A 14,738-nucleotide genomic window follows, 5' to 3' on the forward strand; every position below is an offset into this window, starting at 1 on the left:
CTGCGGAGGGGAAGGGCGGGGGGGGGAAAGAGGCGAGCGGTCACGTGTGCCGGCGGCGGCGCATGCGCGCTGCGGGCTGTTGTTGTGGCGGCGCGGCCCGCGGCTCACCCGGCCGGTAGCGATGAGCGACAACGATGACATCGAGGTGGAGAGTGACGTGAGTCGGACCCCGCCACCGCGACAACCCCCCCCCCCAGCTGCCCGTAACACCGGGGGAGGTGCAGCGGGGGGGGGTAACGTTTGGTTTTTCTCTCTCCTTCCTCCCTATCGCGGCCCCGTTTCCCGGTGCCCCCCCCCACCCCGCGTCGCCCTTCCTCCATCCTCTTCCTCATCCCCGCCGGTCCGGTCCCCTCAGGAGGAGCAGCCGAGGTTTCAGTCGGCGGTGAGTTCCCCCGGTACCGGGAGCACGGGGGGGGGGGGGGGGGGGGGGCTGTGACATGGGGGGGCTTTAGTGGGGTCCTGTGGGGCTGAGGCTCCTGGGGGGGGAAGCTGTGGGGCTGGGTTTTGGGGGGACACCCCCACCTGTGGGGCTGGGGCTCTTGGGGGGGTGAATTTAGGGGGGTCCTGTGGGGTTGCAGCTTTTGGGGGGGGGAAAGTGGGGCTGGGTTTTGGGGGGACGCCCCCACCCGAGGGTTTATGTATTTGGGGGGGGGGTGACTTCAGGGGGGCAGCTGTGGGGCTGGGGCTCTTGGGGGGAGAAGCTGGGTTTTGGGGGGACACCCCCACCTGAGGTGTTATGTATTTGGGGGGGGGGGTGTGACTTTAGGGGGGCCCTGTTGGGCTGGGGCTCTTGGGGGGGGCTGACACCTTTGGGGTTTGTGTCTTTTTTAGGGGGTCCTGTGGGGCTGAGGGTCTTGGGGGCAGAAGTGGGGCTGGGTTTTGGGGGGGACACCCACATCTGTGGGGTTATGTCTTTTGGGGGGGCATGTGTTTAGGGGGGCACCTGTGAGGCTGGGGCTCCTTGTTGGGGGGGGCATGGGGAGGTGGCTTTTGGGGGGAAAATGGGGGTGTTTCTTGGGGGGGGCAGACATGGGGTTTGTGTCTTTTGGGGGGGCCATGTGGCGTTTTGGAGGGGGCATCTGTGGAGCCGTCTCCCCTGGGGGGGCTGTCTCTGCGAGGGGGGACGCGTGGGGCCACGTCTCGGGGGGTGGATTTGGGGGGGAGCGTGTGGGGTGGCGGGGGGCCTGTATCTGGCTGTTTGGCGGGGCTGTGTGCCGGGGGGTGCAGGAGGGAGGCTGGGGGGTGCTGCCCTCCCTTGGGGCCGCGCTGGGTCCCGGCTCTGCCCCCCGGCAGGGCTCAGGGCTGCCCTGGTAGCAGGAAGCTGCCTGGGCCCGGGGGAAACCGAAAGCAACGGGAGCCGCCGCCTTCCCACGCCCTGGCGCTGCCGTCGCCACGGCGGAGCCGGAGGCGTCACAGCCACCGTGCCGCCCGGCCCAGGAGGGCTCGGGGCTCCGGCTCAGCTCCCGCACCGGTTCCGGGCACCTCGTCCAGAGCTGCCAGCACGGGGTTTTTGGGTGAAGGTCGGCAGCCCGGCTCCTCCTGCCCCGGCTTCTGCGCAGAAATGCGAACGAGGCTTTTCACGTTCGCTTGTGGGACCCGACGGGCTGTCCCGCGGCACCCACGGGAGAGGGGAGCAGGTCGTGGTTTCCCCGGGGTGCCGTCCCCTCAGGCTCCCCTCTCTCTTCCCCCTCAGGCCGACAAACGGGCTCATCACAACGCGCTGGAGCGCAAGCGCAGGGACCACATCAAGGACAGCTTCCACAGCCTGCGGGACTCCGTCCCCTCCCTCCAAGGAGAGAAGGTGAGTTTATGGAGCGCGGTGGGAGCCCGGCCACGCACCCACCCGGGGGCCCGGCCCGCGGCTGGACGGGAATTTCCGCGGCAGCGATGGGAAGCCTGCATCACGAATAGCGTGGCCAGCAGGAGCAGTGCAGGGATCATCCCCCTGTGCTGGGCACCGGTGAGGCCGCCCCTCGAATGCTGTGCTCCGCGCTGGGCCCCGCACCCCAAGGCGGCCATGGAGGGGCTGGAGCGTGGCCAGAGCAGGGCAGCGAGGCTGGGGCAGGGGCTGGAGCACAAGGCTGGGGAGGAGCGGCTGGGGGAGCTGGGGGGGCTCAGCCTGGAGAAGAGGAGGCTGAGGGGAGCCCTCATCGCTCTCTGCAACGGCCTGAAAGGAGGCTGGAGCCGGGGGGGTCGGTCTCTGCTCCCCAGGAACAAGCGATGGGACGAGAGGGAACGGCCTCAAGCTGCGCCAGGGCAGGTTTGGGTTGGGTATTAGGAAAAATTTCTTCACCGAAAGGGTTATTAAGAATTGGAACAGGCTGCCCAGGGCAGTGGTTGAGTCCCCATCCCTGGGGGGATTTAAAAGCCGGGGAGACGTGGTGCTTAGGGCCATGGTTTAGTGGTGGCCTTGGCAGCGCTGGGTTAGCGGTTGGACTTGATCATCTTAAAGGCCTTTTTCAAGCTAAACGATTCTGTGATTCTATGAAGACACAGCAGCGGGGCTGAGCTGCGGCTCCCTGCCGACGGCGCCCGCCAACGGCGTTCCTGGGGGCAGGTCACACACCCCGAGCTGCCCGGACCCGGCCTCCGGCACCGCCTGGGTTTTTGGGAGGGCAGAGGGGGCGAATCCACCGCATGCTGCTGGATCTTCCGGGCTCGACCACGGGGCAGCTCTGCCCGCTGGGAACACTGGCGCTGGGCTTGGCGGCTGCGGGGCTGTCAGCACCCTCGTGCGCTGTGGTGGCTTCTCATTTTGGGGGACGTTTTGGCTGGGGCCGGCTCACTCAGCCCAAGCCAAGCACCGTCAGCGGGGTCCAGAAATGACCCTTCCCACTGCCAGCGAGGCTCATCCCCGCCACGGGGGTCCCCAGTTGGGTTCCCGATGGGGACAAGAGCTGGGTTTCGGTTTGCCCGGTGACATCGGCACGGCAGAGCAACGGCAAAATCCTTTCTGCTGCGCTGCGGGTGGGACGGGGCGCGCAGAACTCCGTCGGTAACCCCCGGGCTAGGTCTTTATCTCGCCTCTGTCTTTTCCCACTATTGCAACAGGCATCCCGGGCCCAAATCCTGGACAAAGCCACAGAGTACATCCAGTACATGCGCCGGAAAAACCACACGCACCAGCAGGACATCGACGACCTCAAGCGGCAGAACGCTCTCCTGGAGCAGCAAGGTGAGCTGGAGGGGGGGGATCCCCCGGGAGCCGGGGCTGGGGGTGACACCGGAGCCCCGGGGGTGACGCGGTGGCCCTGCCTTCGCAGTACGCGCGCTGGAGAAAGCCCGGTCGAGCGCCCAGCTGCAAGCCAACTACCCCTCGACGGACAACAGCCTCTACACCAACCCCAAGGGCAGCACCATCTCCGCTTTCGACGGCGGCTCCGACTCCAGCTCCGACTCGGAGCCCGACGAGCCGCAGAGCAGGAAGAAGCTGCGCATGGAGGCCAGTTAGGCCCCCCCCGGGGCCCCCCGACTGCTGTCGGCCGCCCGGCTGCGTAAGGACTCTCTCCCTTCTCTCCTAGAGGCTCTCGGACTGCAGCTTCCCAGCCCTCCCCGGCCCTTTCCCCGCTCTAACCGCAACGGCCCCGGGGGGAGCCGGCCAGGCACGGGCCTCGCAGCGCCCGCCCGACAGACTTGGGGGGATCGGGGGGACCGCGAGATGTCCCCGTCGCCCTCCCGCAACTAGCCAGCCCCTCTCCCCCTCTCCCTTCTGATTTTATATGAGCATTTCTATTTATACCCGGGGACCAGGGCAGTCCTGAGCTGAAGGGTGAGGCTGTGCAGGAGCCGGGCAGCCCCCCCCCGTGCCCCCCCCAAAAGGCCGGGCCCCGCGGGGAGCCACGCCTGCCCCCCGCAAGCGCTGGGGGGGGGGGTCTCGCTATTTATTTTCTGCGTCTGCAATTCCACCAGCGCCCCGGGGAAGAGCCGGGGGGGCTGCGCCCGCGCCCTCCCCTCCGCGGCGCAGAGCCGGGGGGGCCGGGCTTGGGTGGTCTGCGTGTGAGTCCTGCCCCCTCCTCCTTCCCTCCCTCGCCCCCCCAACGCCTCCCTCGGCCCCTCCCCACCTCCCTGGCAGTTTTCTGAACTCTAGTGTCCCGTCCCTGCCCCGTAGGTGACCCCCCCGTCCCCATTTTGATGCCATTCATTCCATGGATCTAAGGTATGTTGTACATACTGCCCAGAGTTGTCTTGCAAGTTAAGGCTTCCCTTTACTATAAGACTATAAATAATAATAAAAAAAAAAAAAACTTATTTTATCCTTCCCCGTGGCAGCCGCGTGTTTTTGGGGCGGGAGCGGAGGTGGCACCGCGGCAGCTCCTGGCGAGGGCTGGCAACAGCCCGAGCTCGGTGTCACCTCCTGCCCCGCGTCCCCAGGGCCACCGGCGGCGGCGCAGAGGCGGCGGCAGCTACGTGCCCTCCCCGCGCACAGGAGACGGCAGGTGTCGGTTCTGGTTTATTGATGCCAAAAAGCTCTGCCGCGTCCCGTGTTCCCCTCGGCCAGCTCGGCTCCGGCCGGGAGGGCGGCGGGGCGCCCGGCACGGCGGCGCGGGGGCAGCGGGAGCTGGCAGCCGTGGGGCAGGCTGGTTTTTTGGTATTGCTAGCACCCTGAGGACCTCGCTCTGCCCGTCCGCGCCGAAACGCCGTGGCGGCTCCCCGCCGGCCCCGGGCAGGGCTGCTCCGCACAGTCCGGGGGGGGGCAGCGGGACCCCTACTCGGCAGCGGCCGTCGGCTCCAGGCTGGGCACGGGCTGCTGCAAGAAATGCATCACTGCTCTCACCACCTTTTCCGGGGCGATGTTGTAGACGGGGTGCGTGGCCTGCTGCGAGAGAGACAAAAAAAAAAAAAGAGGAGGTTGATGCCTTTTCTGGCGTTGTGGAGGGCCCGCGGAGGCCCGGCGGCGCTGCCCGGCACCTACCAGGCGGTTTTCGGGGACGCCCAGGATCACCTCATGGTGGAGGTCGCCGCTGCCGAAGTGCTGGGCGATGGCCAGCCCGCTCAGGCAGTAGCAAGTGTGGTAGAAATCTCGGGACCTGGGGGTGGATATTGGGGTGCTGAGCGGGGGGCCGGGGCACCAGGCAGCCCCCCCCTTTGCCTCCCCGAGCCAGTACTCACTTGCCCGGCTTGTCGAGCAGCCCGCCGGCCGGGCACTGGCAGCACAGGAGGATGTATTCCTGCAGCGCCGACTGGTCGAACATCCAGCGCGCCATGCTGAGCGCCGCATCGCCTTTGGGAGAGGAGGGGGAAGCCAGTGAAATGCCGGGGAGGACCCCAAGAAGGTGGCGAACCCCCCACCGAGGCGTTTGCCCCCCCGTGCTGCCAAAAAAACACGAATTCCCCCCCCGGGAACAGCGACGCGGGGACGCCCGAGTTACCCTGCGCTTCCTTCCCTCGCTAAGGCACCTTCGTCCGCCCCCGGCGGTGCCGTGGTGGGGGCAGAGGAAGCCGGGAACCCCCCGCCGTGGCCGACTCACCCCTGGCGTGGAGGGCGCGGTGGAGCAGGGGCAGGAGGCCGGCTTGCCAGAAGGAGTAGCAGCCGTCCACCAGCTTGTTGCAGCGGCCCTGGAAGCCGCCCTCGAAGCGCATCTGCCGGCCGGTCACCCAGTGCTGCGCGGGACGGACAGGAATGGGGGCCAGCGCCAGGACGGGGACCACCCCCGGCACCGCCGATCGGCCGAGACCCCCCCGCCGCCATCCCGGCAAGCGCCGAGGGGGCCGCACGCGCGGTGCCGCTCACCAGCAAGCTGCGGAGGTTCAGCAGATGTTCCCTCTTGAGGATGACCAAGGCCGCCATGCCGCAGAAGGTGTAGCCGCCGTGGGCCTCCATGCCCGGCACCCCGCCGATGCCGCCCTCCCAATTCTGGCACCTGCGCGGGCAGCGGCGTCAGGACGGCACCGACGCCAGGAGCCGTCCCCCGTCGCCGCACGCGCCGGCTCTCACCTCGCGATCCACTCGGCCGTCCCGGCGAAGAGCGCGGGCGTCAGGATGTTGGTCAGCGAGGCCACGGAGGCGGCGCAGTAGGCGCTCCTGCGGGAGATGGGCGCTCAGACCCGCGGCGCCAGCTCCCCGCCGCGGCACCCAGCCGTTCCCCTCCCCGCCGCCGGGAGCCCACCTGACGTCCACCTCGCCGCCGACGTGCATGAGGAAGGAGCCATCGGGCTGCTTCAGCGAGTGCAGGTACTCCAGCAGCTTCTTCCTGCGAGAGGCAGCGGGCTGCGACGGCGGGGGACGCATCCTGCGCCCTCCCCGGCCCCGCACCGGCTGGCCGGACCCCCCGCTCCACGCCGCCGGCCCTACCTGTCGATGACGCCGAACGCCTCCTCCGTGCCGATGATGCAGAGCGCGTTGACGGCGGCGTAGGTGGGGGCGAGGTGGGGGTGCTGGCCGGGACCCCCCCCAAAACCGCCCTGGGGGCTCTGGCAGCGGCTCAGGAACTGGCAGACGCTGCGGGGGGACGGGGAAGGTGGGGAAGGGGCTCGGCGCTCCCCGGCCTCGCCCGCGGCGGGGCGATTTCTCCCACCGGGGTGAGGGAGACCCCTCCGAGCCCCCCTCTGCGGCGGGGGACAGGGGCCAGCCCGGCCCCGCTGAACCCCCGGTCCCCCCCGCGGTCCGATCCGGGGGTTTTCTCTCTCTCCCCCCCATCTCCGTCCGTCACAAGACGCCGGAGCACGAGGCGCCGGCCGGAAGAATAGGCGGCATTGACGGCCGCGGGGAGACAAAGCGCTCCTTTGCTCCCGCCGGCGCGCGGGGACAGCGGGAGGTGGCACCTCCGGCATCACGCGGGTGGCCCGCGGGGCTTCTGGCCACGGCCGGCGCCGCGGTGGGGGTCCCGGGCTGCCGTTGCGGGGTGTCCCCCCCCACCCCAGCTCTCGCCACACTGGTGGCCACTTACTCGGAGGCGACCGACTGGGGAATGGGCTCGTCCAGCAGCTCCAAGCTGTGCAGGATCCAGTAGCAGAGCCAGGGGCGGCTGGCGTCCAGACACTGCGGGGAGCAGAGGGGACGGTCAGGGCACGGCGCGGGGCCTGGGGGTGCAGGCAGGAGCAGGCAGAGCTCCCGCGGGAGAGGGTACAGGCAGGAGAGCCCCCAGAGCTGCCGCTCCGGAGCATCACCGCGGGGACGAGCGTGACCCGAGGGGACGCTCGGAGCCGCTGCCTCGGGGCTGGCAGCGACGGATTGGGGACAGCAAAAGCCCGCTGACAACGCCAGCAGCAGCCCGAGGCGAAGGGTTGGGAGCCGGCGGCTCCGGGGCAGGACAGCCGGCAGCACCGCCGGCACCACGGGTACCTCGTAGGCTTCGGTCAGCTGCCGGAGGCCTCTCTTCAGGTAATGGAAGTGCTTCTCCCGCTGCAGGATGAATCTGGAAGACAAGGCAGGGCAGGCAAAGCCGAGGGGGGACAGGAGCCCTCCGCCGACGCCACCACAGCCTGCGGCTGCGAGAAGGGGCAGGGTCCCACCCCACCGCCCGCTCCCTCGCTGTGGGCCTCGGCAGCCGCCGGAGTTGCCGGTTTGGGGGGGTCAGGGTTTATTTTACCCTTATTGAGAATTTCCGCGGCCGGCGGGAGCCAGCTGCCACGGGAACTTACTGCGAGGCGCGATGGTTCGTCTTGCAGGCATCAAAGACCTCCTGCACGATGTCCTCCACCTTGGTCTGCCGCCGGCCGCGGCGCGGGGGAACCAAAGACGGTGGTGAGCTGCGGAGAGCGGCTCTGCCCTTCCCCAAACACGGATCCCCCCCCGGCTCCCGCCCCGTCCCGGGGGTTTATCCGGCTCACGGCCGTTACCGGCGGCATCGCCTCAGCGCCTTCTCCGGGAAAACCAAAGCGACCGAAAGCTGCTCAGTCCTGCCCGCGGAGCGGCTTAGTGGGAGCTGCCGAGGGGCTTTGCGCCCGGGATTAGGCGGGGACTCGAGCACCGTGCGCTGCCGCTGCTTTTCCAACGCAGCCGTTTTAAAGACAGAGTTTAGTTCGTCCCGGGACCCCCCCATAAAACGCCACGGCCTCTTGCTAAGGCCGGGACGGCGCTGCCGGGAAACCCGGGACTTGTGGCACCGTCCCTTCAATTTAGACTTGAGCTTAACAGGGCAGCTGGTGCCGTCCCAAGCCGGGGTAATCCTCCCGGCCTTCCAGAAAATACCCCGGGCTTCGGCGGGGCGTCTCCGCGGCCCCACGGGCGAGGCGGGCTGGCACAGGCGGCCCCGTGTCCCGCAGGCCCGGAGGCGAGCGGCAACCCCGCGGATTGGGAAACGCCGGCGTTGCCTTTCCCCCCGTCCTTTCCCCACGGGAGCGTCGGCACCGCCGGGGCCGGATCAGCCTCAGCCGGAGGGGGGGTCCGGTTGACCCCCAGGACCCCCTCGCCCTCCCCGGGTGTCGCAGCCCCTGGCGGGTGTCCCCCGGGAGCCGCTGTGGCTGGTGGGTGGCAGCCCCAAGCCCCCCGAAACCCTGAGCTTTGGGGCCAGCAGCTGCGTGGGGAGGAACTGGGGCGGGGATCACCCAGCCCCACGGCAGCCTGGCACCCTCCCAGCCAGCCCCATGGCACCCCGGAGCCTGGCACCCCATACTGCAGCCGCATGGCACCCCATACCCCAGCCCCATGGCAGCCTGGCACCCCATACCCCAGCCCCATGGCAGCCTGGCACCCTTACAGCCAGCTCCATGGCACCCCATAGCCTGGCACCCTCACAGCCAGCCCCATGGCACCCTGGCACCCCATACCCCCAGCCCCATGGCATCCCACGGCCCAGCCCTACGGCACCCTGGCACCCTCAGAGCCAGCCCCATGGCACCCCACAGCCTGGCACCCGATACCGCAGCCCCATGGCAGCCTAGCGCTCTCCCAGCCAGCCCCATGGCACCCTATAGCCTGGCACCCCATACCGCAGCCCCACGGCACCCTGGCACCCTCCCAGCCAGCCCCACGGCACCCCAGAGCCTGGCACCCTCCCAGCCAGCCCCACAGCACCCTGGCACCCCAGACCCCAGCCCCATGCCACCCCATATCCCAGCCCCCCGGCACCCTGGCACCCTCCCAGCCAGCCCCCCGGCACCCCACAGCCTGGCACCCTCCCAGCCCCCAGCCCCATGCCACCCCATACCCCGGCACCCTGGCACCCTCCCGGCCAGCCCCCCGGCACCCCGCACCCCGGCACCCCAGCCCCTCGCACCCCCCAGCCCCCGAGCGCCCCGCCCCGCTCCCCGCAGGCCGGGCCCGGGCCCCGGCCGCCGCCCCGCACCTGCTCGGCGGAGGTGGGGGTCCGCACCCCGTCGTCCCGCAGCCGCCGCCGCCCGCCGGGGGGGGGGGGGGAGGCTCCCGCCATGCTGCGGGCGGCTCGCGCCGGCGGGGGCAGCGGGACGACGGCGGCCGGGCGGGGACACGCGGCCACGCCCCCCCGGCCACGCCCCGCCACGCCCCCGGCCACGCCCCGCCCAGGCGCGCGCGCGCTGGGAGGGCGGGCGCCGCGTCACCGCCTGGCGTCACCGCGCTGTGATGTCACGCCGGGCGAGGCGGCCGGGGCGCGGCGAAGGAGCCGCGCTGCCTTATGGCATCACTGCGGCGCTGCGTTGCGTCATCGCGCTACGGCGCCGCCTCGCCGTGCCGTGGCCGTGCAGCGGCGCGTTGCGTCATCGTGCCGCGGCACCGCGCCGTTGTGCTGCCGCGCTGTGTTGCATCATCGCGCTACGGCGCTGCGTCATTGCGCCGCAGCACTGCATGGCGTCATCACGCTACGGCGCCGCATCGTCCCCCTGCTGCCCCCCGGTGCCCCCCCCGTGTCCCCCCGGTGCCGCCCCCGTTCCCCGGTGCCCCCCCCGCATCCCCCTCCCGTCTCCCGGTGTCGCCCCCCGCGTTCCCCCCAGCATCCCCGGTGCCCCCCGGTGCCCCCCCCGTGCCCCCGTTCCCCCCAGCATCCCCGGTGCCTCCCCGGTGTCGCCCCCCCAGCATCCCCGGTGCCTCCCCGGTGCCCCCCCCGTGCCCCCGTTCCCCCCAGCATCCCCGGTGCCCCCCCGGTGTCGCCCCCCCAGCATCCCCGGTGCCCCCCGGTGCCCCCCCCGTGCCCCCGTTCCCCCCAGCATCCCCGGTGCCTCCCCGGTGTCGCCCCCCCAGCATCCCCGGTGCCCCCCGGTGCCCCCCCCGTGCCCCCGTTCCCCCCAGCATCCCCGGTGCCTCCCCGGTACCCCCCATCCCCGTTCCCCCCAGCATCCCCGGTGCCTCCCCGGTGTCGCCCCCCCAGCATCCCCGGTGCCTCCCCGGTACCCCCCCTCCCCGTTCCCCTCAGCATCCCCGGTGCATCCCCCGTGTCCCCCCCGGTGCATCCCCGGCGTCTCCCCCCCCCATTCCCCCCACCATCCCCGGTGCCTCTCCGGTGTCGCCCCCCCAACATCCCCGGTGCCTCCCCGGTGCCCCCTCCTGGTGCCTCCCCGGTGCCCCCCCCCATTCCCCCAAGCCTCCCCGGTGCCCCCGTTCCCCTCAGCATCCCCCGGTGCCTCCCCGGTGTCGCCCCCCCAGCATCCCCGCTGCCCTCCCGGTGCCTCCCCGGTGTGTCCCCCCCCCATCCCCGGTGTCCCTCCCCGGTGCCCCCCCCATTCCTCCTCCCATCTCCGGTGTCCCCCCAGTGCCTCCCCCGGTGCCTCCCCGGTGTCCCCCCCCCCATTCCCCCCAGCATCCCCCGTGCCCCCGTTCCCCTCAGCATCCCCCGGTGCCTCCCCGGTGTCCCCCCCCCCCCATTCCCCCCAGCATCCCCCGTGCCCCCGTTCCCCCCAGCATCCCCGGTGCCTCCCCGGTGCCCCCCCCCGGTGCCCCCCCCATCACCCCCCCCATCCCCGGTGCCCCCCCCCCCCGGTGTCCCCCCCATCAGCCCCCCCATCCCCGCTGCCTCCCCGGTGCCTCCCCGGTGCCGCCCCCCGGTGCCCCCCCCCATCACCCCCCCATCCCCGCTGCCCCCGCCCCGCGCCCCGCCCCGCTGCCAGCCCGGCGCGGCGGCAGCGCATCCCTCCCCTCCTCCCTCCCTGCCGCCGCCCGGGCCCCGGTAGCGGCGGCCCCGGTAGCGGCGGCCCCGGCCCGCCATGGCCAAGCAGTACGATGTCCTGTTCCGGCTGCTGCTGCTGGGGGACTCGGGCGTGGGCAAGACCTGCCTGCTCTGCCGCTTCACCGACAACCAGTTCCACCCCGCCCACATCTCCACCATCGGTACCGCCGGCGGCACCGGGCCCGGGCGGCACCGGGGAAACCGCGGGCACCGGGGAAGCGGGGGCACCGGGCAGCTGCGGCACCGGGGAACGGGGAAACCGCGGGCACCGGGGAAGCGGGGGCGCCGGGGGACGGGGAAACCGTGGGAACCGGGAGCCGGCAGCACCGGGCAACGGGGAAACCGCGGGCACCGGGGAAGCGGGGGCGCCGGAGAACGGGGAAACCGTGGGAACCGGGAGCTGGCAGCACCGGGGAACGGGAAAACCGCGGGCACCGGGGAAGCGGGGAGCTGTGGGCACCGGGGGAAGCGGGGGCAGCGGGCAGCCGCGGCACCGGAGGACGGGGAAACCGTGGGAACCGGGAGCCGTGGCACAGGGGAACGGGGAAACCGGGGGAAGCGGGGGCAGCGGGGAACGGGGGAACGGGAAAACCGCGGGCACCGGGGAAGCGGGGGCACCGGGCAACCGCGGCACCGGGGAGCAGTGGGCACCGGGGAAGGGGAAAACCGGAGGCACCGGGGAACATGGAGCCGTGGGCACCGGGGAACGGGGAAACCGGGGGCTCCGGGGAAGCGGGGGCAGCGGGGAACCGGGGAACGGGGAAACCGTGGGAACCGGGAGCGCCGGGGAACGGGAAAACCGGGGGCACCGGGGAAGCGGGGGCAGCGGGGAACCGGGGAAGCGGGAGCACCGGGCAGCCGCGACACCGGGGAGCCTGGGAGCTGTGGGCACCGGGGAAACCGGGGAAGCGGGGAGCTGTGGGAGCCGGGGAACGGGAAAACCGCGGGGAACGGGAAAACCGCGGGCACCGGCGAAGTGGCAGCGCCGGGCAGCCGCGGCACCGGGGAACCGGGGGGCTGTGGGCACCGGGGAACAGGGAAACCGTGGGCACTGGGGAACCGGGAGCTGTGGCACCGGGAGCGCTGGACAGCCGCGGCACCCGGGAACAGGGAAACCGTGGGCACGGGGGAAGCAGGAGCACCGGAGAATGGGAAAACCGTGGGCACTGGGGAAGCGGGAGCCGTGGCACTGGGAGCACTGGGCAGCTGCAGCACTGGGGAACCGGGAAACTGTGGGAACTGGGGAGCCGTGGCACCGGGAAACCGTGGGCACCGGGGAACCAGGCAACTGGGGAGCTGTGGCACTGGGAAACTGGGAGCACGGGGCAGCCATGGCACTGGGAAACCATGAGCACCAGGGAGCCGCGGTACCGGGAAACTGGGGGCACTGGGGAGCTGTGGAACTGGGAAGCCAAGCGCACTGGGCAGCGACTGCACCAGGGAACCGGGAGCACTGGGGAGCTGCGGCACTGGGGAACTGGGAAACCGAGGGCAGCGGGGAGCCACGGCAGCAGGGAATGGGGTGCACTGGGCAGCTGGGGAACCGGGGGCGCCGGGGAACTGGGGGCACTGGGGAGCTGCCGCGCAGTGAAACCGGGGGCACGGGGAGCACTGGGAGCACCGGCAGTGACCCAGCACCGGGGCTGCCTGCCAGGCCTGGGCACCGGCACCGGGCTGCTACCGGGGCACCGGGCCACGGCTCCGGGCATGGGCGAGCCCCGGCACCCGGGGTGGCTTGGGGTGGGCCCGGAGAGGGCGAGGGGACCGGGGGGACGGGGGGCACCGGGGCGCCCCGTGACCTCTCCCCTCCCCATCCCAGGCGTCGACTTCAAGATGAAGACCATCGAAGTGGACGGCATTAAGGTGCGGATACAGATCTGGTGAGTGCCGGCGCCGGGCCCCGGGGGGATCTGGGGGGGGTCTGAACCCCGCTCCCCGTCCCTGCGGGGGGGGCTGAGCCCTGACCAACTCGTGCCGTGGGTGACGGCGCTGCCCCGCTCTCCCCGGCTGCAGGGACACGGCGGGGCAGGAGCGGTACCAGACCATCACTAAGCAGTACTACCGGCGGGCGCAGGTATGGGGGGTCCGCCCCGGGAGAGGGGAAACTGAGGCACACGGTAGGGGTGTGGGGGGGGTGTAAATGGCCGCCCCCCCCTCTCCTGCAGGGCATCTTCCTGGTGTACGACATCGGCAGCGAGCGCTCCTACCAGCACATCGTCAAGTGGGCCAGTGACGTGGACGAGGTGGGGGTGCGGGGTCTGGGGGAGTCCCCCCCCGTGGTGGGGGGGCGCGGGGGGTCCTCACGCCGCCCCCTGCTCCCCAGTACGCGCCCGACGGCGTCCAGAAAATCCTGATCGGGAACAAGGCGGACGAGGAGCACAAGAGGCAAGTGGCCAAAGAGCAAGGGCTGCAGGTGAGCGGGGGCTGGCGTCGGCCCCCGGGGGGGGGCCAGGGTCCCCCCTGACCCCCAGGGCCCTCCCCGAGCCCCCCTTGCCCTCTCCAGGGACCCTTCCTGCAGCCCTGCCTGTGTCCAGGGACCCCCTGCACCCCAAGCTTCCCCAGCACCCCCCCCCCCCAGCATGACCAGGGACTCCTAACCCCTGTCCCGGCCCCCAGTGCATCCAGGGACCCCCCCCCCCCAGTGCCTGGACCTCCCTGTTCCCCCCCCAGTGTGTCCAGGGACCCCCAACCGCCCACCCCGCACCTCCAGCATGGTCCCCTGCACCCCCAAAGCACCCAGAGCCCCCCACGGGGACCCCTGCCCCCAGTGCCCAGCCCCAAGAGATGCCCCCCCCCAGTGCCACCACGGGCAGCACAGCTCGTCCGTCTGTCCACGCCTGGCTGGGCTCATGGTGGCAGGGGTGGGGGGGCCCGGGGGTGGGGACACCCCCCCCCCCCCAAAATCACGGTGCCGCCGCCGGCCCCTCGCCCCGCAGCTGGCCAGGGAGTACGGGATGGATTTCTACGAGACCAGCGCCTGCAGCAACCTCAACATCAAGGAGGTGCGGGGGGCTGGGGGGGCCTTGGGGGGGCCAGGGGGGGTCCCCCAGGCTCACCCCCCCCCCCCCTTTCCCGCAGTCCTTCACGCGGCTGACGGAGCTGGTGCTGCAGGCGCATCGCAAGGAGCTGGAGGGGTTGCGGGGACCCCCCCGCGCCCCCGCCCTGGCACACCTGGAGGAGGAGGAGCAGCAGCCCCCCGGGAGCGAGGACAACCCCAAAAGCTGCTGGTGTTGAAGCCTGGGCCCCCCCCGATCCCCCCCACCCCGGGCTGTGTTTGGGGGGGGGCACGGCGGGTGCGGGACTGGGGCAGCCCCGATGGAGGGGGGGTGCGGTGGGTGCCTGGTGGTGGTGGGGCGACCCGGGACCCCCCCCGGGGATGGCGGGGACCGGGCAGGCGTCGCGGGGGGTGCCCCCCGCCATGGCACCCATGCTCCTCCCTCGGTGCGCAGGGTGGGGTGGGGGGTGTCGTGGGTGCTCTGTGCCCACCCTGTGTCCGTGGGCCCCCCCCGGTTTTACACACACACACACACACACACACACACACGGTTTGCAGAATAAAGGTGATGCTGGAGGCGGCCGGTGGCTCGTGTGCTGCCGCGGGGGGCTACGGGCACGGTGCCGGGCCGGTGGCACGCTGCCGTGATGGCTGTGCCCCACCGGAGCCCCCGGCACCCACCGGGCGAGCGCGGGCAGAGCCGGGCCACGGCAACCTGAGCGGTT

The 14,738-nt window shown here is 71.8% G+C and overlaps 3 protein-coding genes across 4 annotated transcripts; 2 read left to right on the forward strand and 1 right to left on the reverse strand.

Annotated features, from left to right (window-relative positions):
• Positions 1 to 28: 28 nt before the first annotated feature.
• On the forward strand, positions 29 to 4,231 carry MAX (MYC associated factor X). Of its 2 annotated transcripts, none has more exons than XM_082318268.1 (5): positions 29 to 157; positions 356 to 382; positions 1,694 to 1,800; positions 3,045 to 3,175; positions 3,264 to 4,231. In XM_082318268.1, the coding sequence occupies exons 1-5, from the start codon at positions 122 to 124 to the stop codon at positions 3,449 to 3,451; spliced, it is 489 nt and encodes a 162-aa protein (XP_082174394.1). In that variant the 5' UTR covers positions 29 to 121; the 3' UTR covers positions 3,452 to 4,231. The 2 variants fall into 2 exon arrangements, with proteins under 2 accessions (XP_082174394.1, XP_082174393.1); XM_082318267.1 differs by having other exon boundaries at positions 107 to 157; positions 1,694 to 1,801; positions 3,052 to 3,175; positions 3,264 to 4,223.
• A 206-nt stretch (positions 4,232 to 4,437) lies between these two features.
• Positions 4,438 to 9,336, reverse strand: LOC309593540 (protein farnesyltransferase subunit beta-like). The gene is made up of 12 exons (XM_082318264.1): positions 9,228 to 9,336; positions 7,582 to 7,646; positions 7,283 to 7,355; positions 6,888 to 6,979; positions 6,293 to 6,439; positions 6,108 to 6,191; positions 5,936 to 6,022; positions 5,732 to 5,861; positions 5,469 to 5,601; positions 5,110 to 5,221; positions 4,913 to 5,027; positions 4,438 to 4,816 (listed from the first exon to the last, which is right to left on the reverse strand). The coding sequence occupies exons 1-12, from the start codon at positions 9,309 to 9,311 to the stop codon at positions 4,706 to 4,708; spliced, it is 1,233 nt and encodes a 410-aa protein (XP_082174390.1). The 5' UTR covers positions 9,312 to 9,336; the 3' UTR covers positions 4,438 to 4,705.
• A 1,719-nt stretch (positions 9,337 to 11,055) lies between these two features.
• On the forward strand, positions 11,056 to 14,466 carry RAB15 (RAB15, member RAS oncogene family; the record flags this gene model as incomplete). Its single annotated transcript, XM_082318266.1, has 7 exons — positions 11,056 to 11,179; positions 12,838 to 12,898; positions 13,032 to 13,092; positions 13,184 to 13,261; positions 13,342 to 13,431; positions 13,955 to 14,020; positions 14,097 to 14,466. 7 exons carry the CDS (start codon positions 11,056 to 11,058, stop codon positions 14,250 to 14,252), a joined length of 636 nt encoding a protein of 211 aa, XP_082174392.1. The 3' UTR covers positions 14,253 to 14,466.
• Positions 14,467 to 14,738: the final 272 nt, after the last annotated feature.

The sequence above is a fragment of the Platalea leucorodia genome (genome assembly GCF_965183815.1).
Source record: "Platalea leucorodia genome assembly, chromosome: 7".
Lineage (NCBI taxonomy): Eukaryota > Metazoa > Chordata > Aves > Pelecaniformes > Threskiornithidae > Platalea > Platalea leucorodia.